The sequence below is a fragment of the Neopsephotus bourkii genome, unplaced genomic scaffold (assembly GCF_033783945.1).
Source record: "Neopsephotus bourkii isolate Nb327-2 ecotype Australia unplaced genomic scaffold, CSIRO-AGI_Nbou_v1 NB_168, whole genome shotgun sequence".
NCBI classification, from domain to species: Eukaryota; Metazoa; Chordata; class Aves; order Psittaciformes; family Psittacidae; genus Neopsephotus; species Neopsephotus bourkii.
Genome location: NW_026900684.1, coordinates 15,633,933 through 15,660,623, shown reverse-complemented (window position 1 = coordinate 15,660,623; position 26,691 = coordinate 15,633,933). Strand labels below are relative to the sequence as shown.

The window sequence follows — 26,691 nt, the reverse complement described above, 5'->3', positions numbered from 1 at the left end:
TCTCACTGGGCAGAACTTTATTCTCAGTGTAATAAATGCATACAGAGAAACAATTATTTGCCAATTAATCAATATATTAAAAAAATAATCTATTTAAATTTGGATAATGTGGCCCTTATCTTGAGAGGCACTGGTACAGGTTGCCCAAAGAAGACTTAAGTGCTCCATCCTTGGCAGCATTCAAGGGCAGGTTGGGCAGAGCCCTAGATGACATCTTCTAGTGTGAGGAATCCCTGCCCATAGCAGGGGTTGGAACTAGATGATCTTAAGGTCCTTTCCAACCCTAACTATTCTACAATTCTATGTGGACATTCCTTTTCAGACTCCAATACCTAGTATTTACTATTGAAGGCAATGGGAACTGCTTGTTTAAAAAAACATATCTGTCACCAACCATACTGTTTGACCAGTAACAACTAGATTAATAACATCCAAAGATCTCAAAAGCCTACAAATTATAAAGTTTAACATTATTTATTACTGCAATTTCAATAGAGTGCTTATCACTGTTTGAATAGAAATAATGAACATTAAAATTGCATGCATTAATAAATCCAAGCTGATGTATTGTTAGAATGACTTTAAAATACAATTGCTCTCCTGACAAAAAAACACAGGAATCCCATTTGTAAACAGAATGATCGAACCATGACAATTTGGCACTATAATCATTGTCAGTTATGTCCCCTCATGTAACCTATTATTTTCTTTTTCTCCTCTAAATCTCAATAAAACAGAAAAGAGCTGTCATTTTTTTACTTCATCAGAAAATATCAGTGGAAGGTACCAGCGACTTATGGTAGGGAAGCCATGGCCCAGGACAGACTGTTCGTTATTGCATGAGAGCACTGTACACGTCAGAGTCAGAGCAGGGTATGAAATATCCATACTGAAACGCTCCTATGCTGTGCCCTGTGCCAGTTGTGTGCCTTCCTGGTTCTCTCTGGGGATTCTCTAATTGCTTGATTAGGTGATTACTTTTTCTAAGTATTTAAAGACAGGACAGTGTAGAGCCTTAATAAGTGAGTATACTCTTACACTTTATTAGGAAGTTAGATTTACAGAAAAATTAAGCATGGAAGTAATGCCTTTTGCTTAAAACTGTGTTGTTAAAATAATTCCCCTCTAGTTTCAGATTTTTATGATGACATCAACTTAGTATTTTGCCACTCTTCCAAGTATTAACCACAAAATTTAGTCCATTCCCTATCTATAAATTATCCACTGTCAGTTTTGTATGGAACTAGCTTTGTAAATTACAGCTTTGTACGGCTTGCTTAATGATGCTCCTTAGGCTCATATTAAGTTTGTAAAATTATCATTAACTTTTCTAAAACAGCCTGCAGAGAAGAGGTGATTCTGTTCACACTTGGGAAGCTTTCAAATTATTGATTTTCCAAAGTCCCCTATAAGCCGTTCCAGGTAATGAAATATCAAACATTATCATGGAAATTTCTTCCTCTTCTTTAACAGCATGACAAGTCTCTTGGCCAATTTAAAGCAGCACCTTCATAATGTAGTTTTAAATATGTTAGATGCACTAGTAATAGAGACATAGCTCATTGAAAAGGAGGCAATAAATGACAAAATATAAAGGCTGCCTACTTAAAACAATGGACAGCAACCACAGTCTCAGAAAACAATCATAAAAGTCCCTGAATGTGTGCCTGCTATCTAAATGAAAATCTGCAAAACCCTCTATTTACTAGCACTGTTACCTACAAATATTAGGTGTTAATTTATCTTTTCCTGTTTTGTTTTAATTCTAAGAAAATGTATAAATAAATCCTTAACTACACAGAGATACATGCTAATGACTTGCAAAAATAACAGCTGATTTTACTTTGCTCTTCTTCAGCAATGACATCACCTCAAAGGTGTTCTTAGGCTGTAAATTAAGCAGGAGTACAGTGCTGCTCTGCAGTACATAACCAGATCAGTGTGGTTTACTACAGCAGAGCAGAAGGCTGCCGTGGGGTTGACAGTTGCCCAGACCTGCACTTGGGCTTTGCCTCCATACAGCAGGCTTTGCACAAGGTTGAGGGTCACCTCTGTCTGACGTTTGCAAACTGTTGGGCATTCAATTCGTTCACTTCTACCACATTAGTGGTATGCCAATTTGTTCCTTAAGTTCTAATATTTTTAGATATATTTTGTTAGCAAAGTAGCAAATGATTTCCAAATTTCACATTGTCTTTCATCCATGGAAATACCTAGCTGAAAGAGTAACTATTTTTTTTTATTCTTTATGAGAATTAGAAACATAATTGAAATTGACAATTTCTCATTTGTCTCTGCACTGTTGACTCGACCACCTATCTTTGATTTTTGGTGAAAAGGTAGGCTGTACTCTGAAGTGTCATATACTGGCAGACAGTTTCAAAACACTTCAATGAACCTCAATTCTACAATTATATTGCATCAAAAGATGTACTGCTATTTTAGATACATCTAAATTGCATGGGGTTTTTCCACATGAAAGGCACCTATGACTTACTTAAGCGGAGAGGCAATTAAAAAAAGTAAATACCATATTTAAAGTTATATATATTGACAGAGTGCAAACAAGAAGAGATCAATGACAGAATTTACCTTGACTAAAAGACAAGAATTCCAAGGCAAAAAGGCATTATACAGATGACTCGCACGGGAAGTATTTTATTATTAACTTTTGATTACCCAGAACACCTCGCATTGAAAAGCCTGAAGACAAATATACACACACAAGCCAGAACTGTTCAGAAGATCAGAGTGATTTTCAGAAGATAAGCAAGGGCAACCCTATTAACAGCTTACATATTAAAAGCCTACATATATGTGGCTAGCTGTCCTACCATTTAGCAAGTTAAAAATGATTCAGCATTGCAAGAAATGCAGATTGTGACCGAGTGACTTGGACTGATTTGGCTCAACTCAGTCATCTTACCCTCCTTGGCTACCTAGTCCTTTTGGTCATATTAGCCAGCAGGGAAGCTCAAGGCCAGAGTTAGCAGGATTTTTCTTCAGAATGATTTTAGATGTTTTGAAGTCTCATAAAAGTTTTTTTTTACATTCTCAGGCACGCACAAGAGGCAAACAAAAATACTGAAAATAAAATGAGTGAAAATTCAAATTTAAAATATTTTATTTATAATGCCAACTATTCACAAAGCCACTGGGATGCTAATATCTAACAAAATCACCTTAACACAGCATCTGTCTTCTTAAAGACAGTTATGATGTTTAAAGGGTGTCACACTGTTAGAAAAACATTTAGAACATGGGGTGTCTACCAAGAAACTATTGCATTCACTAAGTGCTACGAAAAGGCTACATACTGGAAAATAAAGTGTCAGATTGATTTAATTATCTACACCACTACATTGAAATTCACCTCACCACCTGAACAGACTCACACTTATCTGAGATTCAAGAACTTGCACATGGTGTCAGGGTAGAGTTATTATGGATTTCCCCCAAGGAATTCTTTTGCAGCTGCAAGGGAAGGGCTTTTAGGAACCACCAAGTTCACAATGTCTGTGGGACTGCATGCAAAATTTCCTGCAAAGGCTGTGCCATCTGCTTTCGTACCTCTACTTTTCAAGTGCCTTTGAACCTGGTCTTCCATGCACTAAATCACTCCCTTCAACTTAAAGACTGACATTTTATCTCTCATCATATATAATTCTCATTTCTCTTGCTACGATTTATTGCCTAACTCAGAACCAGAGTGAAACGAATACTCAAGCAGCCTGAGCATTCTGCCTCTGGAAATGTCTTTTGACCTTTTCCACGTGCAAGGTTTTATTTATCTCCTTTTGTTTTTTAAACAATTACAGTTCTTTAACAACATACACCAGCTATCAGGAGCAAACACAAATTCAAAACCCTACTGAATTCTTTCTCCACCAGCCTAGCCAGAGATAATGGAAAGAACAGACGCACCAGCTTTGTGATTATCTGGACTTTCCCATGAAAACAAAACTAAAACCTTAACAAAAATCCTGGCTTCTTCAGCCAAACCTTTCATCATCATCATTAAAAAAGGTTTTGAGTAGTGATGAGGATCTAACAGATGACAGCTCATAATCCCCATCTGTAAGACCAGAGGCCAGGTACTGTGAAGACAAGACAGGTAAAAATTCTGGTATTCCCACAGTGCTTATTATCTATTCCTTTTTAGAACTAAAAGGATTTCTCTTAACACCACTACCAATACGCCACATTAATCTTTCCATAAGCAAACTTTAACCCTGAAGCTACTATACAGTATCATTACTCTGTCAAGGATTCTTCCTCCTGATTTTGAAGTGGTGCGTCCATCAGTCTGTGGAGTTGAAATGTGTTGTCAGTCACCTACAGAAGGGGCTCCACAGATGATTTGATCTCAACTGTATAGAGCTGCACCCATCATTCTTTTTTTTTCCCTGCACAATTCTGCTGCTCCTAGGAGCCTTTCAGATCTGGACCATATATAAAACTAAAGTAGTTGCACTAACTTCGTTCTGTCCCAAATTCTTCCCTTTTGTTCCTGTTCTCATCTTTTCCAACCAGAAGGAAGAAAAAACAGCATAATGCACTCCACTAACTAGTTACTGACTGCTTTGTTGGAGTGTGGGAATGGACAGGACTGTGGCATGACTAAGATATTAATAGTGGATAGGGACACGACATGAATGCATCTAAAATAGCATAAGTGAAAATTATGGTGCTGCCTGAAACCTAGTATTAAATGTACATTTGCTTACCTTTTTTTTCCACTAGCAAGCATGTCAGACACAACGTCTCAGTATTTGAAAGCACAAAAAATCTAGGACTGTGCCAGTTACACAGGGGATTAACTTTGAGAATGGGATAGAGTCACTTTGCTTTGGAATTTGTAGAGAAGCCATCAGCGTGCTTTCTCAAAAAGCTGTGAATAACATGTTGATCCTGGAAATTGGAAAAGGGATAGTCAACTAGACAATTAGGTAATATTTAACCACAAAAAATAAAGGAATAAAAAAAAATAAAACCAACCCACCAAACAAAACCAAACCCAGTGGAGCTAAAGGGACCTGGGAGAACAGGAAGGTGGTGTTGGTGTTTTCTGGGGGGGGATTTGTGGGGATGGCTTGGGTTTTTTTTAACCAAATGTGTTAAGTGAAAAGTTGCTTATAGAACATTTAGCAAAATGATTAAATTAAAAAGAAATCATACACACTGAGACACTACAATTTTTTTAATAGATATGATCAATAAGATTGAACAAATAAATTTGAACCATGACTACAGAATAATTTAAAAAAACTAAAGGAACATTTGGATATCACTGTGAAACACCTGCTGAGGCAGCATACAACAGCTCCAATTACTTGGGATCAACAAGTTCTCAGCTTAAGAGTGACATGTTTTTATACACATACATATTCTTCTCAAGTAAAGGAGTTTTTTGAAGCTTCTTTTCTATGCAGTACCTGTACAATCTGGTTTTAGCAAAGGATGTTGTGAAGGCATAAAGTTAACCTGAGTTCAAGGGGTACGTGGATAATTATTCACAAGGAACTTCTGTTAACAGATTACTAAACAGACAAAGAACGTAGGCTCAGGGAATCCCCCTCTTCTTCAGAATATAGCTGGTAAGTGGGGTAAAGGGGTGGTGAAGCATCCCCTCTGCATGACCTCTTCCTAGTGCTCTCTACCACTCATTTATGACCAGCACTGGCTGCGGGCTACAGGGCTAGACATCCTTTAGACAGCTTGACATCTGGAAAACTAGGAAGGCAATAGAAAGGCTTAGAAACTTGACATTACTGCTAATTATGCTGAATAATAAATTTTCAAATTCACATGCCAGTATACAGAACACGCACTAAAAACTTTAATGTATTACTACTGACTGATAAAGAAAAATCAGCTTGATATGATTCATTTGTAAAGAACCATTTTAGAAGTATCATTTTTTTGTGAAAGAAGAGAGAATATCTCTTTGAAGATCAGTTAAAGGAAAGCTGGTACAAGTAGAGAATAGATTTTAGGCTAATATTCATAGTTGCTACAGAGTGGCAGTATTATTCTTCCATTAGTTTCTTACGTGTAATCTCTCTGAATTAGACCTAATTCAGTCTTTTTTGAGTGAACTGGATGAAAAATAAAAAGCAACAAAAAGTCGTCCCCCCCCCAACACACCAAAACCCAAGCCAAAACCAATCAAAAGACTCAAATATTACTTGAAAAAAGTTTATCAGATAGTATAATGGTAGCTATTTCATTAAGTAAAACCTCACAATCTGAAATGAATTGCTGAGGTGAGTACCTCGAGAGAGGACGTCTTGAACACCGGAGCGGGGAGGACATCGGCGTCCAGGAGCCTCAACTCAGAGCAGCGAGAGCCACCGAGGGAGCCTCCAGTCCTCGACAGGCCCTGCCCAGGAGCCGGCAGCTCAGCTGACGCGAGCAGCTGACTCACAGGGGGCGGAGCCAGGAGGAGCGGCACCAGCCCTGAGTGGTTAAAAACCTGCCCCAGGGAGCGTGAGCGGCCGGAGCGGGTCGAGGCAGCTTGCGCGGGATGGTGAGCACTCGTCTTATGACCAGGGCCCAGTCTGGGAGTGCTGCTCTGCCTGTCCCGGCGGTGGCCAGCGTAGGCACCCAGACAGAGCCGATGAGAGGGGAGGCTGCAGGGCAGACTTCGGGGTGTAGAGAGTGCCTGCACTGGTCTGGTGAGGGAAAGGTGCACAATGGGCAGGGCTGCACTGGGTGCTCCCTGGTGGAGGCCCTCCTGCAGCAGGGGCTGAGCTGCAAGATGCTATTAATAGGCTACAAGATGCCAGGGAAGCTGAGAGGAAGCAGGAGTGCTTGCTCCCGACCCAAGCTGCAGGGTCCTCAAGCTTTCCCTCTAGCTGATGGAGAAAAGAAAGAGGCTGTTAACCCGGGAAGCTGGGAAATAGTAACAACAACAAAAAAGAAAAAACAAAAAGGAGGAAAAGAACAATTAAAAGCAAGGGGCTTCCTCCTAAATCTGTTGTCCGCATGCAAAACCGCTTTGGTGTCCTGCAGGGGGCTCATGAGGAAATGCACTCGCGCCAGAAACAGCCAGCTGATGCACTGGTAAAGATCATCTCTACTGGTGCTGCCAGGAAAAAGTGGTGGGTAATAGTAGCAGGGCATTCTACTTTGAAAGGGACAGAAGCACTCGTCTATCGGCCTGAGCCAGTCTCAAGGGAGGTGTGTTGCCTACTTGGGGCATGAATCACGGATGTTGCAGAGGGGCTGCCTGCTCTAGTAAGCCCCATGGATTATTACCTACCTCTGGTGATAGATGTGGGTGCTAGGGATATAGACAGTAGTAGCCTGGGGAACATAAAGAAGAACTACAGAGCCCTGGAAGAGGTGGTTAAGGGCTTTGGAGCTCAGATAGTCTTTTCACCTATTCTCCAGGATACAGGGGAGGCCCTAAAAAAAGCTAGGAGGATTAGCCAGGTTAATAAATGGTTAGAAGAAGGGTGGTGCATTGTCAGGGGTTTGGGTGTCTTGAACATGGGACCCAAGTTTGTAGGCCAGGTGTAGCAGGGGCTGGTGGAGCTGGTCCGATAAAGAAGGGGAAGAGCAGTTTTGGTAAGAGGCTTGCCAGACTGGTCAAGGACGCTTCAAACTAGATGTGCTGGGGGAGGTGGCATCATTCCATCCCAACACACCCAGTCAGTTGCCAGCACCTATAATAAATGATCAGAGCAATATAAAGATATTCCAGCTGCTCCAGCCAATGAGCTAGCTTCATTTGGAGCTCGGCTCAGATGCCTCTGTACAAATGCCCATAGCATGGGGAACAAACAAGAGGAATTAGAGATGTGTGCATGTCTACGGGAGTATGATATAACAGGCATTGCAGAAACATGGTGGGATGGCTCCTATGACTGGATTGTTGGAATGGAAGGTTACAGGCTCTTTAAAAAAGACAGGCCTGGCAGGTGCGGAGGGGGAGTTGCCCTTTATGTTAGGGATAGGCTGGAGAGTATGGAACTCTGTCTGGGGACAGGTGAGCAGATAACGGAGAGTTTGTGGGTCAGGGTTAAAGGGAAAATAGCGATGGGAGACATTACTGTGGGGGTATGTTATAGACCACCTGATCAAGAGGAATCTGTGGATGAAGCACTCTATAGACAGATAGGAAAAGCCTCATGCTCACAGGCCCTCGTTCTCATGGGTGACTTCAACCACCCTGACATCTGTTGGAATGACGGTATAGCCTGGCACAAGCAATCCAGGAGGTTCCTCGATTGTGTGGAAGACAACTTCCTTCTGCAAGTAATAGAGGAACCGACAAGGAGAGGTGCCATGCTTGACATTGTGTTCACCAACGGGGAAGGGCTCGTTGGAAATGTGGCACTCCAGGGCAGCCTTGGATGCAGCGACCACGAGATGGTCAAATTTGAGATCCTCAGGACAGTGAGAAGAGCGTGCAGCAAGCTCACTGCCCTGGACTTCAAAAGAGCAGACTTTGGCCTCTTCAGGAACCTGCTTAGTAAAGTTCCATGGGAAATAGCCCTAGAAAGCAGGGGAGCACAAGACTCTTGGTTGATCTCTTGGATCAGCTGCTACAAGCTTAGGAGTGTTGCATCCCACCTAAAAGGAAGTGCAGCAGGAGGGCCAGGAGACCTCCTTGGATGGATAAGGAGCTGCTCAGGAAAACTGAAATGAAAAAAAGAGTCTTATAGAAAGTAAAAGCAAGGACAGGCAGCCTGGGAAGAGTATATGGATGTTGTCTGGAAAGCTAGGGACCAGATTAGGAAAGCTAAGGCCGAGTTAGAATTAAACCTGGCTAGGGATGTTAAGGATAACAAGCAGGGATTCTACAGGTACATAGCAAATAAAAAACAGATTAGGGAGAACACAGGCTCCCTCCGAAAGCTCTCAGGAGCACTAGCTACACAGGATTTGGAGAAGGCTGAGGTTCTGAATGACTTCTTTACCTCGGTCTTCACTTGCAAAGGCTCTGACCACACCACCCAAGTCTTGGAAGGCAGACACAGGGACTATGAGAATGAAGACCTTGGGCCCACTGTAGGAGAGGACCTGGTTCGAGACCATCTTAAAATCTGAATGTGCACAAGTCCATGGGTCCTGATGAAATCCATCCGCGGGTCCTGAAGGAGCTGGTGAATGAAGTTTCTAAGCTGCTCGCCATCATATTTCAAAAATCATGGCAGTCACGTGAAGTTCCCGACAACTGGAAAAATGGAAATATAACCCCCATTTTTAAGAAAGGGAAAATGGATGACCCAGGGAATTACAGACCAGTCAGTCTCAACTCTGTGCCTGGCAAAATCTTGGAGCAGATTGTCCTGGAAGGCATGCTAAGGCACATGAAAAACATCAAGGTGCTCGGTGACAGCCAGCATGGCTTCACTAAGGGGAAATCCTGCCTGACCAATTTGGTGGCCTTCTATGATGGAGCTACAGAACTGATGGACAGTGGCAAAGCAGTTGATGTCATCTACCTGGATTTGTGTAAAGCGTTTGATACTGTCCCACACAGCATCCTTGTCTCTAAATTGGAGAGACATCAATTTGATGGATGGACCACTCGGTGGATAAAGAACTGGCTGGATGGCCGCACACAAAGAGTTATGGTCAATGGCTCAATGTCCAGCTGGAGACCAGTAACAAGTGGTGTCCCTCAGGGATCAGTGTTGGGACCGGTCTTGTTTAACATCTTCGTCGCTGACATGGACAGTGGGATTGGGTGCGCCCTCAGCAAGTTTGCCGATGACACCAAGCTGTGTGGTTTGGTTGATATGCTGGAGGGAAGGAATGCCATCCAGAGGGACCTTGACACGCTTGTGAGGTGGGCTGATGCCAACCTGATGAAGTTTAACCATGCCAGGTGCAAGGTCCTACACCTGGGTCGGAGCAATCCCAGACACAGCTACAGGTTGGGCAGAGAAGAGATTCAGAGCAGCCCTGCAGAGAAGGACCTGGGGGTGTTGGTCAATGAGAAAATGAAAATGTGCTGGCTTCAGTGTCTGCTCACAGCCCAGAAAGCCAACCGTATCCTGGGCTGCATCAAAAGGAGCATGACCAGCAGGTCGAAGGAGGTGATCCTGCCCCTTTACTCTGCTCTCATGAGACCTCACTTGGAGTATTGAGTACAGTTCTGGTGTCCTCAACATAAAAAGGACATGGAACTGTTGGAACAAGTCCAGAGGAGGGCCACGAGGATGATCAGGGGACTGAAGCACCTCCCATATGAAGATAGGCTGAGAAAGTTGGGGCTGTTCAGCCTGGAGAAGAGAAGGCTGCGTGGAGACCTCGTAGCAGCCTTCCAGTATCTGAAGGGGGCCTATAGGGGTGCTGGGGAGGGACTCTTCATTAAGCGACTGTAGTGATAGGACAAGGGGTAATGGGTTAAAACTTTAACAGGGGACATTTAGATTGGATATAAGGAGGAAATTCTTTACTGTTAGGGTGGTGAGGCACTGGAATAGGTTGCCCAGGGAGGTTGTGAATGTTCCATCCCTAGCAGTGTTCAAGGCCAGGTTGGATGAGGCCTTGGATGATATGGTTTAGTGTGAGGTGTTCCTGCCCATGGCAGGGGGGTTGGAACTTGATGATCTTAAGGTCCTTTCCAACCCTAACTATTCTATGATTCTATGAAATGTCCTTCAAATTCTGACGTGAAAACGCAGTAAAAGACATATACTTATTTTTAATACAATTCCATAAGGAGGACTTCAGAATATACTCAGGACTCTTAATATACTCCAGAATATACTCAGGACTACAGTATTAAAATGGTTGAAAGTAATGTGTTAATTAGTGATGTGTTCCCTGCTTATTAGCACGTGTAAGCTTCACTGTCTATTAAGCTGAATGACAAAAGAAACACCAAAAGGCTGGTAATTCACCACCGTTCACCTTCCCTATGCACTGTGTATTCTCTTCCTTGAATCATTAATGCAGACTGGATTTTCCACATTACTCCTTTGCCTGGATTTGTACACTTTTTTTTTTTTTTTAACTATTTTCTCATCAGTTGGCAAAATACAGTTCTTTTAGATTGTTCCCAAATAAAAATAGTGTTACTTAGGATCCCACATGGACCAGTCAGACCACTCCTGGAGTCATGACATTCCAGGAGACTTAAAATTGCTCAAGAGAAGACAAAAAACACTCTTTGTTCTATCTTTAACTTCTCCTGGAGAGCAGAGCACACAACATTAAATCTTACATATGTAAGATTTATTGCAGAACACTACAATAAAGCAACTGATAAACCATGTAAAAGTAATACTCATTTTCAAATTAAATAAATATGCATACATAAACTTCTGATTAAAATACTATGAGACACGCTAATAAAGTTTCCAAACACTAGAGCCCCTACAATATAAATATTTATTACTAAATGGAAACCTAATAAAAGCCATTAGCAACTTCCAGAGATTGAAGAAAAGAGATTGTCTCATGCATTTGAACTACTTCCCACATATTTTCAAAACTTTTCCACTTTTTAGGGCATTTAAAGAGGTGAAACAGTGTTTGCACTGAATCATCATACTATCTGCTTTCAAGTGGGAGGAGAAGGTTATTATGTGGTCAAAGACATGATTTGAGCAAAGGAGCAAGAGGGCTGCCTGCTCTTTCTTGACAGTTGCACTACCCCATCTCTTGTTTGCGGCAATAATTTTTGCTTGAAACAGGTTGCCAGACTGATCCAACTTGTACATAATGCTATTGATGACTAAAAGGAAAGCAGTTTTCACAAACTTGTCTCCACCTTACTTGTTCTGACTTCCCCTAAGTAAGGTCTTTCAGCAAATACAATTTGTAGACTTATGCCCCATAACCAGAATCAGTTGTGTTACTTGTTCAACGCTCCTGAAATTTTCAGGAAGAAGCTCTACAGAGGTTGTTAAATAGAATAAAACTAAAGCGTGACATTAGAGATGTGGTAACATGAATGCATTTAATTTTGAAAGTATTGTTGGTTATTTGTATCAGTTGATGTTATTATGTATTTTGCCACAGTGAAACAGGGTGGGATATGCAATAAACTTCTGAAATAAATGAATTTAACTCTTAGTCAAATATACAATGAAAATATCTGTCCAAGACAACAAAATTAATTCATCCTGCAAATAGTCAATGAAGTGATTTCTGATTCTTTTCTGCCTGAGCTACCGTAAATCTAACATCACAGAAAAAAATATAACAGAAATGGCATATACTACATACACTACACAACACTACACAAGAAACTACATTCAAATTTTGGCCAGAGGGAAAGACGCAGTCCTTGAGAGTACAAAATTTGCTATCATACAAACATATTAATTCCTTTTGAGAACTAAATGACAGCCAGTTTGGTTCAAAATGTCTCTCTTCCTTTTAGAGTCTTGGGAAATCCATGCTGACAACTCAAGTTGTGCAGGTCAAGGCCATTCTTTGATGGGCTTTTGTGCAGGCCCACAATGTTGCTGGATTACTTTCTAACCCTGCCTCTGCAAGTCTGCTTCATGTACACAGATTTTATTTTTTTATGATGTTCAAGTGACAGAATGAGATACAGTCAAAGGAAAACAAGATGTTATGTTTTGATTAGGAAATATAATTCAGAGGCTCTTTTGCTTCCCCTTTCATTTTAGTCCCATGGATAATAGCTAGATAATAGAAACTTAGTTTTGTACTTCTTGTGGCTTTTTTACTAACCTCAAGTGTATCACTCCGGTCTAAGTATTCTGGAGTTATCCTTAATGTCTCATTTAAGAAATTTAAAAGGAATTTCTCTCTAGATTTCAAACTCAAATGTAAAGCAAAATGAAACCTCCAAGAAAAGAATTTGTCCCAAAACTTCTCTGATTTACAATGGATTTTTTGCCACACACACACACACACACACACACACACACACACACACACACACACAAAAGAACGACTGAACTTGCACGCCTGACCACCTTTAGGAGTTTGGTGATTTATCCAGACTTAGGTTTCACTATACCTAATTAGTGGAAACTTTGAACACAAAGGTTTTGATGTAAGAGTCCTTCCAGTCATATAAAGGATTTTCACACTCCTTTATCACTTCATTTAGCATTGCAAAATGCTAAATAACACACTCTCCTGCTGCTTCATACTACCTTGGCTTAAACACCCCTGAAATCGTGTTATTTCCAAAATCTTTTGATTGTTTCTTAAGGAAGTGTAGGAAACCCCTTTGTTTAGGTGATCACTGATGTCCTTTATGATGTTTCTGGATGGATTTTCAGTTATTGCAGCCTTAGTTAAGCCTTCTTGAGCTTTGGAACAGACATGTGAGATACACACCCGATATCTGTGAAATCTGTGGACTTCTCAAAGGAAGGGAATGTAAAGGGAGGGCATTCCTTCCTCTGTTCTATTAATATGCACTTTTTCTATTAGTATTTAAATTTTATTAACCTTTTTTGTCAAACCAGCTCAATTGAGAAGGTTCCACAAATAAAACTAGCACTAAAAGAGCAAAACCTAGCCAATTTGAATGAAATAAAGGAATTATTAGATAGCCCTAAACAGATTACCTGCACAGTATTAAATTTAATCTTCATTACTGTTAACAACAAGAGGATTCCTAACACCATCTCTGTATCTAAAGAAAAAAAAAAAATCCAACCTCTCTCGGACTGTAATCCAGGTAGGCATGCAGGTACTGCACCAAAATCAGAAAACACCTGCCAAATCACTTTTAAACCTGGTCAGTCTTTAAGCAGCTTCTCGGATTTTCCTCTTCATCTTCACTTGCATAGAAGAGGGTTAAGTCTGTCTGCAAAGATCTTTGGCATGATCGTTGATGACAAATGACATGCTACCATATGCCAAAAAAGAAGGGGAATACAGTCACCCCCAGCTTCAACTTTAACTGGAGCGGCTTTGTTCAGAGTGCCCTGAATAATTAATAACTACTTTGGCAATCAGTCATGCATTCCTTAATGGCACCTCAGGCATCAAGTATCCCATTCACCCACTCCCCAAGTAACAATGGACTTTATTACATCAAGTTTTCTCTGCCAAACTTACAACTGACATAGTTTAAACAAGTCACTAGAAGACTGAAGCCCAAACATGTATTATAAGAGTATACAAGTTTTCCCTCAATTGCATGTGGCTACTATACAGATTAGAGCTCTAACTGGGAGCAAGTGAGAAGAAGTGAAAAAGAAATGAAATATGGATTGGTTTTGCAATAAAATTCTAGGAGGGTTTAGGTGGTATAGCACTGCCAAAAACATGACTTGTAATAAATGGATAGCTGAACAGTCAAAATGCAGAACAACCGCTAAGCAGCCCTTAGTGAATAAAACAGCTCACCATTAAGGACAGACTAATAAGTGACAGGGCAGAGCATGAAAAGAGTGACCAACAGCTGTGCTGAAAGTAGTATAATCATTTTGAAATAACACACACACTACTTTTTCTTATAGTAGGTTTTTCCAACACTTCCTTCCACTTTACGATATTCCAGACAAAATTAGCTTGCAGCTATACAACAGAGGACAGTGAAATTGGACCAGAATTAAAGTTCTAGGGGTACCCAGGATACACAATTTAAAATGGAAGAAATTCAGAATATTGAACTGCAATTAGCTAAAATCTGAAGAAAGTCTTCATGGATTTTTTTCAGGGAGCATTATGTTTGCACACAGTATGTGCACTGTTTTTATGCAGTGCCTTACAATCCCATGGGAAACCTTCCTAGAAAATGTTGTTGCATCTATTGACTGGAACTGCTGCGAGTCCTTTTGAGTGACTAACTCTTAGAAGTAATCAGATCACCAGCCATTCTCCCCCGACTTATTCATCATGTGAAAAGTTGGTTTGAAATATAATATACAAAGGAAAAAAAAATTTATATATACGATAAATTACAGCAGACTTAAACAAAGGCATTTCTCTTGCTCTTTAAGAGACTCGAAAATGTGTCCATTGCTCCTCACTGTGTGTGGCCTCCAAATACAGACACAAGCTTGCACTGTTTTATTTCAGTTTTGCTTCATTTCTCCCCAAACAAACTCTCATTGCTAGTCTACCAGGCATCTCCCCCTTCCCCCTTTTCAAAAAATGAGGGGGAAAACCCCAAAATTTAACTGTTTAGGACCAATTCATTGACGTGAATCACTAAGTGAATCAGTTATGTTTTTGTAAGAATTTAGAATTTACACTCATTTCTATAGCTGATTTTTTTTGCAGGGAAATGGGGGGGAGGGCTGTAAATTTTAGTTTCCCTTGACATGTTGGATGAGAGAGCATTATAGTTTTAAAGACGGACATTTTTGGCATCGACTTTCAGTTGCTTCAGGTAGAAGAAGCAGGTTTAATCCTGAAACTCAGCAATATAGCTTTCACTTGCAATCTGCAGTCTGAAATGTAAAATTGTATTTTTCATAGCTTATTAAAACAATTTTTTTGATGAAAAAGATCCCAGCCCTTTTAAAGAGAGATTTGGAAATCAATCCTCACAAACCAATAAGGAGTTGTCACACTGACCATCCTGGGGCTAGATCTGAATTCTAATGATGTGAAGGATGCTGCTGTTGCCTGCTGCGTATCGTGACAGACAACATGCTTGGTTTCTAAACCACTTCGTATGTATAGTTCTTATGCTATAAGAGCTTTGTTAAATGGAGAAAAACAAGGAACTAAAAATGCATGTTATGATGTCAGCTCTGGTTTTGTCTATTGAACAAGAAACAAGTATTTTTAAGATTAAAGAATTGTTTTGCAAGGATTGATGATTCAAAGGTTATAACTAGTTTTCCCCAAATGTCAAGGAACAAACTCAGTCCTTTTGTACAGCACTGCATACAGATAATTTTACATATACTCTGGTATTTTTAGGTGCCTTTGTTTAATCCATTCCACAGAAATTGGATCATACATAAGTCAGATAGATATGTAGCAGGTAGGACACAATACTAGAGCTGAAACAATGAAATCTGGCATCAGCCCACAACACATCTATTTAGGGATTTTCTTTTACCATTTTTCAAAAGTAAACATACTTATTGCATTCTGCCCTCAGGTGTATGAAATTTTAAACCTGGCCATATTTCAAGTTGGTGTGGAGACTGACATTTAATTTCAAAATTCACCATTATCAGGTCTTACTATTCTACTAACAAAAGAGTCTAACTCACAAAAGAGTCAAATACGCAGATCAAACCTTTTATCACTTTAGGAATAGTCATTAGTCAGGCCTAAATATTTACAAATATTCATAGGAAAACAACAGAAAACACACATATATATATGTACACATAGACAACACAACACTGCATTCACTGACAGATATATTATGTAGAAGAGTACAGACTGTTGAAAAGGTATGTGAGACTGTTATTTGCTGCTTCTCAGTAACCAGTTTTGCAAATGGGGAGAAAAGGCAAAAATGGCAAAACCAAAAAGCATGCCAAATGCATTCTAAGTGTAGTGCACGTCACTGGGGTTACAACATAGATTCTTTAGATCAGCTTTTTATTGAGCTTGCATAGAGTTTCCACCAACCAAACAGCACACCCAGACCACAAGAGTACTCAGGAGATTCACAAACTTAGTTATGAGGACTTTCACAAAAATACTCCTTACTCTCTTTAAATATGGAACACCTATTCTAAAACAAGTAAACCCCTGTTCTGCTCCACTCTTAATGCTTCAGAACATTATCTCATCCTTAAAAATCTATAAACATACTTTGCTATCATAGATCTTTCATTTGGTGAAGAAAAGTAACAGAAATCTCTCGACAGTGAAAATAGCCACATTTTTGACAATAAATTTTGTTTAATACCTGCAATTTACAAGTGTGAAGCAACACTCCTAAGAAGTCTGAAGTAGAGTTTCCAGGGAAAATGCAGTGGAAAAATGAGTATTATGCATTGTCTGCTTTGCCACTGTAATGAAACAATTTAGAAGCATAAGAACTTCTGTGTTCTTATGTTCTGAAAAAGGTATACTCATGTGGCTCTGTTTGTCTAATGGCAGATGACTAATAAAAACATTAATTTCTTCACTCTTTTTTGTAACTTCCCCAGTGTCACAGAGCTAATCCTTATGATGATTCTTCTCATCAAAGTTACAACCTTTTTATTTCCCCCTGCAGTACTGCATTAGGAATGCAAACATTTTATTGAAGTTTCCTCACAAACAAGTGAGCCCACAACTTCCCAGTCCAAAACCATCCAGCAAGAACCACAAGAACACTCAGTTAAAAAACAGAATCAAAATGTACTGTTCTGGTAGACAGACTGCTCATTATTATTATTAAGAAATAAACAGTAATTAATCCTAAGCTATTAAAAGATTCTTTTGAGCTACCACTTCAAAAGATTTTGTTTTCCTGAAATGTTCCAATCTGAAACATGTTACTTACTGGCATAAGAAGTGTATAATGGATGCAGAATCCAGGTTCAGAAGGAAAATATTCATCAGACACAAATCTTATTCTGATCTGGTTTCCTTTGGAGATTTGTCTGCTTGGCACACTACTGGAACCACACCAGCGCCCTAAAACAGTGCCATCACTAGGCTCTTCAACTTCTACGAAGTCATACCTGAACAGAAAAGAAAATCAAATGTTTATTTTTCTATAAAATTCCTGCTTAAATCAACAAAGTTACTCTGCAATTTGCAAGTTTTTATTTTCATTTTTTCAATGCTAAAAGCATGCTACCAAAGCCAGCTATTTTAAACTTTACTTCCAAGTTGCTACTGGCGTAATAAAATCATGCAGTGAGGTTAAAAAAATAAAAGCAGAGTTAGCATTTTGAAGAGACCCATGAGTATGGTTTTGTTTGCTCCTTTTATGGAAAGCAATTACAACATGTGGGATAGGGCAGAACAAAGTCAGAGAAAAAAAGACTGAAGTTGCCTAAGTGTGGCACAGTAATTCGTACTGCAACATCACCATCAATATTCTGCATGACACCAGTGAAATTTTGGGGCTTTCTGGCACAGAAGACTTGCCCTCTTGTAACACCAGTAGCTAATAAGCTTTGGGAGGTTAAAGGTGGCTTGAAAGCACATTCTGAGTTTATGCATACCCCAGTGAAAAATTTGTTGAGACATACTGTGTGTCAGCAAGAACCTGGTATTTTGGTAATACTGACAGGAAAGATACGGGTTGGGAGCTTTGAGAGAATGAAACGTATTAAGCTCAATTTAGGTTTGTTGGGTTTTAACGTCTGGGTATCCCTGGGGATCTGTGAGTGATTTCAAATGGATCCATAAAAGGTAACTAAGAAATGCCAGTCACTTGTCCTCAGTAAGCTTCAATATGCCACACAATGGTCCTTGATTCCACTGGAAATGTTTATGGGGTTCCCAAGTCATACAAACATTGAAAGCCACTGCTCTAGAAGGTACTTCTGCTTTCAGTGCTTCAACCTGTTTCATGTCAGTTCCCCAGCTGCCCTCTGACAGAATAAACACTACACAATTTAGGTGGATTTCCCCTGCTGCAGTCTGAAACCCCCCGAGCCCCAGCAGCAGCCCAGCCTGCTGCTTTCGGAAGGCGCGAGTGCATCAGTTAAAGCACGGCAAGCATGTGGAAATTCACAGCTGCAGCTTTCACAGTTGTCATTTTAAACCACAACTTGTTCTCTAAGCACAACCATATACCTCTGAGGAAGTTTCAAGGTTTCTCATATTTTTGTGTTCTCTTACACGTGTAGTCATACACTAAATACGTCTCACAGAATCTAAATCGGTAAATAGCATTGAATCCTTTTCAAGGGTACAAACACTCCTACCTCCAATGACAGCAAATACTCCTATTTATAAAACACATATACAATATACCAAATGGTGCCAAGCAATATTTAATGTGAAAATTATTACCTCATAAATGTTTTCTACTGAAGCTTTTTCTGGATTTTTTTTTCAGTAAAGCGAGTCTTTATAATGATTTCCAGTTCCCCAGTTAGACAGCAGGCAATAAATTCTTGTGTTGCATGTTTGTGTAAGACTGACTTGCACATTTATTATCTCAATTTAAAGGACCAGTATTTTTTCCACTTAATTAAAAATGAATGCACTGAATATGCTCATTAACTGTGTTCAAAATCCATTACTGCCATGTACCACAGTTTTAAATCTTTGTTGAACCTATGATACTAATTACTTTATCACCCTCTTTTTTTCCTTCCAGACACTAATTCCTTTAACTGATCCACTAGTGGTTTTACTTTCTGATCAGGTGTTCAACTTACTACAAAGGCAATGTGTGCATTAACTGGACTAAGACTTCCAGGCTCACACATTTATCAAATTGATTTTGAGCACTGACTTTTGTTTTGTTTTTGTTTTTTTTTTTTTAAGATCAGCCTATTAAGTTTCTAAAAACAACCTTTATTTTCTTTTTTTTAGTCAAGAATATGAAATTATCTAATTCTCTGCTTTGTAGAGAGTGAATAAGTTAATCATTACATTTATTGACTTAGGCTTAAGATACCTGACAAGTCAGACATAGTCAGTGCTTCTAGGTAACTCACAGAGTACTTTCTATTGCACCTTTTGGTCTCCTGGTACCCCTGAAGTAAAGGAGAAACTCAAAAGCCACAGTTTAAATCCTAGACCCTTAGAATAAATGCTAATTAATTCCATTAGTTGAGAGGAAAAATAGAGGGAAATAAATATTCTGATCCACCCCCCAAAAAAATCATCTTTCTTATTTACATGATAGATCCAGATAATTCTGTTTGTTGGGGTGTTCCTTCTATATTCAGTTCTGTTCTCCTTGATCTTTGCATGTGGTATCTGAAAACAAGCTGCCATTTGTAATCAGAATAATTTCTGTTTTTTCTGTGGGTTATCAGTGTTACCCTGATTGAGAGGTTTCTCAGTCACCTTTCCCACACACCTAATGCCCTTCTGATTATCAGAAATCCACTTGTTTCCAAGTGATCAATCTGGAAACACTCTAATCATTATATAGTACTAGTACTGAACTCCAGTGTGCACAGTTACCGGTATCACTATTTAAGGGATTTAGTAAAGCTATTTTATAAGCCAATCAAATGTAATTTTCTCATGGCAACATGGCAGAGTACATGCGTGGTTTGTAATGACCACTCCCTTACTGCAAAGTCTCCCTCAGGACCAATTTCTGTTCTTTTATGCTCAACAAACAAGTCTGGTGATGTAGAAAAAAAAAAAGTCTGTTTTCATAAGCAACTATGTGAGTGTTGGCTTGTTACTGCTGAACACAGGAGCTCCCTGCACAATACAGAAGCTTCACCATCAGCAAGGGGAATCTTTAGAAATCCTGTCTATATCAACAGAAGAAAGTTCCTCACGTTTCCTGGGCATAATGACATTTTTAGCCAGTAACTTTATTCCTGTCAGTTATCTAGGCTGAATGTGCTGCAGAAGCCTGATGAAAGAATCTTCTATGCAACTAAAATTCCTCACATTGTATATCTGGACTGAAGTCTGAACTTGTTGTGAACAGTAACAAAACAAAGTGGTTCAGATGCTTTAGCATTTACAAGATTGTGCTAAATAATTCTGCAGCTTCACGTCACAGGGCTAAAGAGCAGCAGGGACAATAGCATAGCCATCTAAAATTATTTCCCCATCAAGAGAAGCTTGTAATTGAAATGCAAGGAAAATGGCATAAATAACCAAGAACTGAGAAGCTATTTTCCATCTGCAATACAGAAAAAAATAAAAAAAGTAAAATGTACAATGAACCAAAGAATCCTTATTTTCTGTGCTGTGTACAAAGGAGAAAACATAACCCTGTTTGACAATGGCTAAAGAAATCCTTGGGTGCTGTATCTACGTGCAATATATTATTTAAATATTGCTAAGTAAAATTTATGACAAAGAGGTAGTCCAGTCTTCTTTCCTGGGATGAAAGATGCTTTTGCTGTTAATTCCCACAATGCCCTCCATTAGACCTGTTGCAGAACACGTATTCCTCTTCCGAATGGCTAAGGTGCTTGGGACTGTGGATTGAAATAACGAAGCCAATTTACTGGAAAAGAGCAAGGAAGCAATGTAAGCAACTTTAAACTTCAATTCCTTTCCAGCCAGGAAATGTATTTTCCGAGGGAATAGGTTTTCCTCTCCTTTCTATATTTTTTCTGTCATTAGCTAAACACATTCTGGCAGGCTGTTTACCTTGGCTTGTGGTGCTGTGACTTTTTTGTGGCTCACCTCTGCCTTTGGAACTCCACAAATATATCAATGAGAGTAAGAATAAGCCCACAGGGTTACATCAATGATGTTGGACCTTTTCATCTGTATGTAGATGCACGCTAGACAAAAATCTAGCACACCCATTAAATCAGTTTGCAAAAGGTGAAATGTATTTTTCCTTCCTCCTTTGATAAGAACCACTGCAATTAATTATTTTTAAATGAAGAAATGGGAAGTTGATATCAATCCCTGTCCCTTTTTTTTTCCCCCCTTCTTTCTTGACAGCATCCTGTGGGATGATATAATATTTCCACTCCAACTTGTTTTAAAGTACATGGAATTCCAAGGTTTTCCTGATGCTGGCATAGCACACCAGAATACCTACCTCAGCTGCAGATCAAAAGCATTCAAGGTCCCCTGGCAGTTCACCAGACAAACTACTATTGAAATACAACGTAAATCATTTATATTTGGACAGCTTCAATTTTTGACACATTCTGAATTACCACAAACTGTCATAATAAAAATACCATTTTGATCTTTTTTTCTAAACAAACTTTTATCACCAACATTCTAAAGGAAAATTTTCTCTCCCTCTTCTGCCTCCATTTGAAATAATTTTAATTTTTGCTACTGAAATATGTAAATTTTCTATGAAAAAAAATGGTTTCCATTATTTAACTTAGCTGTGTATTTGTATAGGAAAAAAAATCTGCACAAGTATGGCTGACACCTTAGTTTTCACCTCTTAGACAGCAGTTAAATCACATCTGAAAGTAACCATGTTGCTCTTTGTGACATAAACACTGTATTTACATATAGAGAAAAATAAGACCAACTGTTTAGGTTGAAGACATGTTTTTCAAAGCTTGTCAACCTCACTTGCAATAGATTCTGAAGGCCTCCTCCAGTCAAATCAGCTCTCCAGTAATGTCCTGATCATGTTTATCTGAGTGGAGAAGGGAACACTGGAGCATGACATCGGCACTTGAATCCATGGCATCTGATGGCAGATCCAGCAAAACTACATGATGGGACTAGTGGAGTTCAAAAGGGAATGCAAAGCTTATGACAAAGGATAGTTGGAAAATGGGAGCACCCCAAGGAGGAAGAAAACAGGAGAATATGGCATACTGGATTAGAGAAGTGGATGTCAGGCAAACTACAAGCCTAAAGATGTAGTATTACAGTTGTAAAATCAAGAGTGTACTGCATCATTCATTGAACAAGTGGAGAACTTTCTTCTTTTCTGCTCCTCTCACTGAGACTTCAGCAAGCTTTCCTCAAAGACCAATGAAAATCAAAATGACACAAAAAATTAAGTAATTGTTAAAAATGAAACTTCAGGTACTCATGCACTATTTAGTTTATGGAAGAAGAAATCTTACTTTTAGTATTTTTTTCCCCTCCAACACAGCCAGGCCAGCTAATATAACCATGTATCACTCAAGTTTGCCAGCTTCAGATGTTTAACTAATTCATTTGCCTTTCAAATGTGTTAATTTACATTATACTGTTTTGTATTTGTTGCCAGATAGCAGTACCTATATGAATCTCAGACTAGGAAAGACTGGCCTGTTCAGTCCCGTCCTCTATTTAGCCAGTAAATACAAGATTCCTGAAATCACAAACCACTACCACTGCACACCAGTAAAAGTTAGTCATTAACAACTCCACTTGCCAGTCAGGCATCAGATCAAAAACCTTAAATTATACAGAAAGCAAGTTTCCCGGAGGAACAGAGAGGGCACCTTGGCTGAAACGGTGACAGCACCAGTAAATAGTCTACACAGGGTGAAAGTTCAGTGAACATGGTTCCATTCAACATTATCAGAAATATTTGGCTGGGCTCATTTGAGTGACAGTGAAGCCTGAATACTGAAAAACTGGTTTTCAAAAATACCCTATGTAAAAGTTTACATATTTAAAATATTCCCTCTGAATTTTGTCATTCCAATAGGAATTTCTGAAACAAGTAACACAGAGTCATTTGACTCCAGTTCCTGAGACTCACTGCATGGGCAATTTATCCATAGCGTTTGTCCACTTTAGGAGGGTTCGGCAGTGCCTTCTGCTGTTAGAGGAAACTCCTTTGGATATCATTGCAGATTATCCAACATTTGAGAGTTACGTTCTGTATTTTCTGTCACACTTTATGTTTTAAGATAAAACCAGAGAAAAGATGATGGAACAGCAATGATATGCATAAATTTCCATCGTAGTACCTGTATCTGCTGATCCTACACACACTGTGTTATAACAGTCACTGGAAAGAAACAGCATACCCAGATATAATCCAAATAAATAACTGATGAGGTCAGCTTTCTGTACTCAGAAAATTATGTTTAATTATACACAAACATCTTTTCCAGCAATAGACATCACTCCCAGCCAATACATGAGCATAAAAACCCCAAGTATCCTGCCATGTCTACATTTTTCATAAAATAAAGATACTCGACGTATAAACAGAGAACATTTTTAACTGCCACTCACCAAATACGGGTTGTAGTTTCTGTGCCAACCTACTCTGAATACATCTATTTTAGAATATACAGTACTGTACATTAGGAACTGCCCTATGGAAACACAGATTCATTCACAAATGTTAGATGGTTGCCATGGTTCTCTCTATTTAATCTTTCCTTGTAGTGATTAGTAACAGCCTGAGGCTTCTAAGACAACGGCACAACTCTTTCTACCTTGGTATTTAGGACACATGAAAAAAAAGTTTAATCCTTACACTTCAGTTTTCTTCCCCTTTATTCACTGTAAGCCAATTTGATCATAAACGTACATTTACAATGCTACAAGTGAAAGTGAAAAACAAGACAGAGTTCAAACCCCAGAATTCTAATCTTCAGACATTTGAACATTTTCATGAAAATAAAAGGATGCACTGGTGGTTTGATTTGGAGAAATTAACTGTCAGATCGTTACTCTGCAGTCCACCAGAAAACAGATTTCCATTTTCTGTGGATCTGCAGAAAAACTGAGGCACCATGTGAAGCTGAGACCTATACACTTTGCATAATCGGTTTGCCACTTGGTGAACCAGAGTGAAAGCACTGCATACAGAGACAAGAAACCCTAAGACATGCATCTCTTCACCCTCCTCCTCAAACTCCCCTCTGTATCAAAAGTTTATTTCAGTGCCAATCAAGAAATCTAATCTTGCTGAAAACATATTATTTCCCTGATGACTAGTACACTGGCACTCAAACACCTCTAGGAAATAAATCATCATGACTGGTATCTAGGTGCACTGCTAAGCATTTAAGTATCTCCACCTTAAGCATGTGAACATCCTGTAGTCTCTGAAAGTAACTTCTGCCTTGTAGGGTGAACGGGAAATTGACTTTTCCACAAGAAATTGTAAACTAGATACATTGGTAAATGTACTTCAGGCTCTAAAACAAAACTCTATATTCAGGCAGTGAGCCTGTAATTATTGATGCAAATGTTAAACTACTGATACAGATAAAGCATGTAAGGAAGTATTTCCAGGAATACAGCAACCACAGAATTCAGCCCTTGACAGCCTGTACTACAAACTAATTAATACTGTTGTAACTTCTACTGGTACATTATTGCAAGCAATATAATAAGAATCTTATAGAAAAAGACACTGTAATCCTGCAGATCAAAAGTGGAGGTAAGAAGGAACGAAGATGGTTTACTAAACCCTTCCTTTTAAAAGGCTGATTGCCAAACTTCTTAGAACCTACCTATACTTCTCTTCTTTGTGCCACAGAATGGTAGCTATCCCCAGTGTCAATCAGGATAAGAAACATGTTTAGCTCTCTTTAAACAAGGATTAAGTTTGGTCTGAAAATAGCTTTATGAGTAGAACAGAGATACAAAGCAAAACAGCACATGAAAATTCATACCAACATTATTTTTACTACATATTAAAGACAAAGATGAATTTGGGAAAATTGCAGAGCTTGGAAAAACACACTAACACGAATCCACTTGCAAATGATACCTCAGTCCATTTACTTACCTTGGCCTTCATCTTAAAATGCAAAGAAGAAGTTCCACAGGGAGTAAGTTTCCATGAGTTTCCATCGCTCAGGGTTACTATGCTACGCTTACCTTTTTCCTATTTGACTACATATTCTCCTGTAGCCACATAAAATACAGTGAATAAAAAAGATTTGCTACAAAATCAAAGTCACTTGGAAAGGTTATTTTTCAAGGACTAGAAAATGGGTAACATTTACACGAAACATTTTCTTTCTCTGTTTTGCCTCCAATCTGTCTGCTTTCTGCTACTGACTTCATATGTGGACCATAGATTTCTTCAGCATCCTGCATGTTACGAAGTAATAATGCATGTAACAAAAGTAACAGTAAGATGGATTATTGTTGCCAGTACTCCTATTCTTTGTCACTATGTGGTCCCCAGCCCCCTGAAGTAATACCTGTACAAGTTGTTATTATTACTATGTACTTACAGTACACCATGTGGAAACAGCCATCAGAAATCAGAGGCCTGCTGCACTGGACATTGTACTCTCTAAATCATATTTCCATTCATAAAGAGTCAGTCCATTGCTCCCAGACAGCATACCAGCTCAGTAAGTATCCTACACCATACAGTACTACCCTCTCCGGATTTTGGATAGGGAAGTGCCTGACCAGCTTTTTCCCAGTACTTCCCTGTAAAGTCTGGTACATTTTATCTTGGAAATTACAGTGCTCATAGTAAGTCACATGTTCTTACTGTAAAGATCAATATTTTGTATAAAACCAAAATCATCAGTAGAGCTCTGAGCTCACATCAACAAGCCAAGGTTGTAAAGAAGCCTTGCTAATTCACTATAAAATTTCTAACACTACTGACACAGTAGTCAATATATCTGTTCCAGCTGCTGTGGAAGTTCCATGTTTTTACCACTGTTTTTCAAGCAGAATTTAAAATATTTATTCTAGTATCCCAAATAGTAATTTTTTCCTTATGCACATTTCTTATAACCTGGAATGTAGCAACGACTCCAATCCACAATGTGAAAACTACTGGTTAAGAAATTTCATAACAATATTCAAAAGCATATTTTGGAAAACAAATAGAAAATGGCCAAGGGGCATTTTCAGAGTGCAAAGATTCACCCATGGCAGTGCAGACAGCACCCTTTCCCCTCAAGCATACTTCAATGATACAGCATCATCATGGCATCATTATGGTTGTCTCCCCTCTCCCTTTACTCTCCCTTTTGTCTACCTCAATAGAGGCTGGGGCTCCATGTATGTTTATTTAAATGAAAACAACTTTATTTCTTTAGTTCAGCAATACAATAACATATGGTCTCTTGGCTGCTAAGCTAGCACACAGGATTTACCAATCCTGGACAGACCATTTGCCATGAAGGCCAATATCCTGCTTCAGGACAGGCTAGTAATTGCTACTTCAACAGAAAGTGGAAAATCCCTATAATGTAACCAAGCAGTCACATAAGACCACATGAGGCAGAAAAAAAGTGTGTTCCCAACCCTAGCAGGAGATCAGTGTAAAGAGTTTCTTCTCACTTCAGTTCATCTAGCTGAAAGTTAGTG

At 39.2% G+C, this 26,691-nt stretch overlaps 1 protein-coding gene across 1 annotated transcript in view; it reads right to left on the bottom strand.

The window, feature by feature from the left end:
- PDGFC (platelet derived growth factor C) overlaps nt 1-26,691 on the bottom strand; it is a 132,815-nt gene that overhangs the window by 23,448 nt on the left and 82,676 nt on the right. Inside the window, exon 3 of the mRNA XM_061373589.1 lies at nt 17,363-17,543. Within this exon, the coding sequence (XP_061229573.1) occupies nt 17,363-17,543 (181 nt within the window). The remainder of the gene's footprint in view (nt 1-17,362; nt 17,544-26,691) is intronic.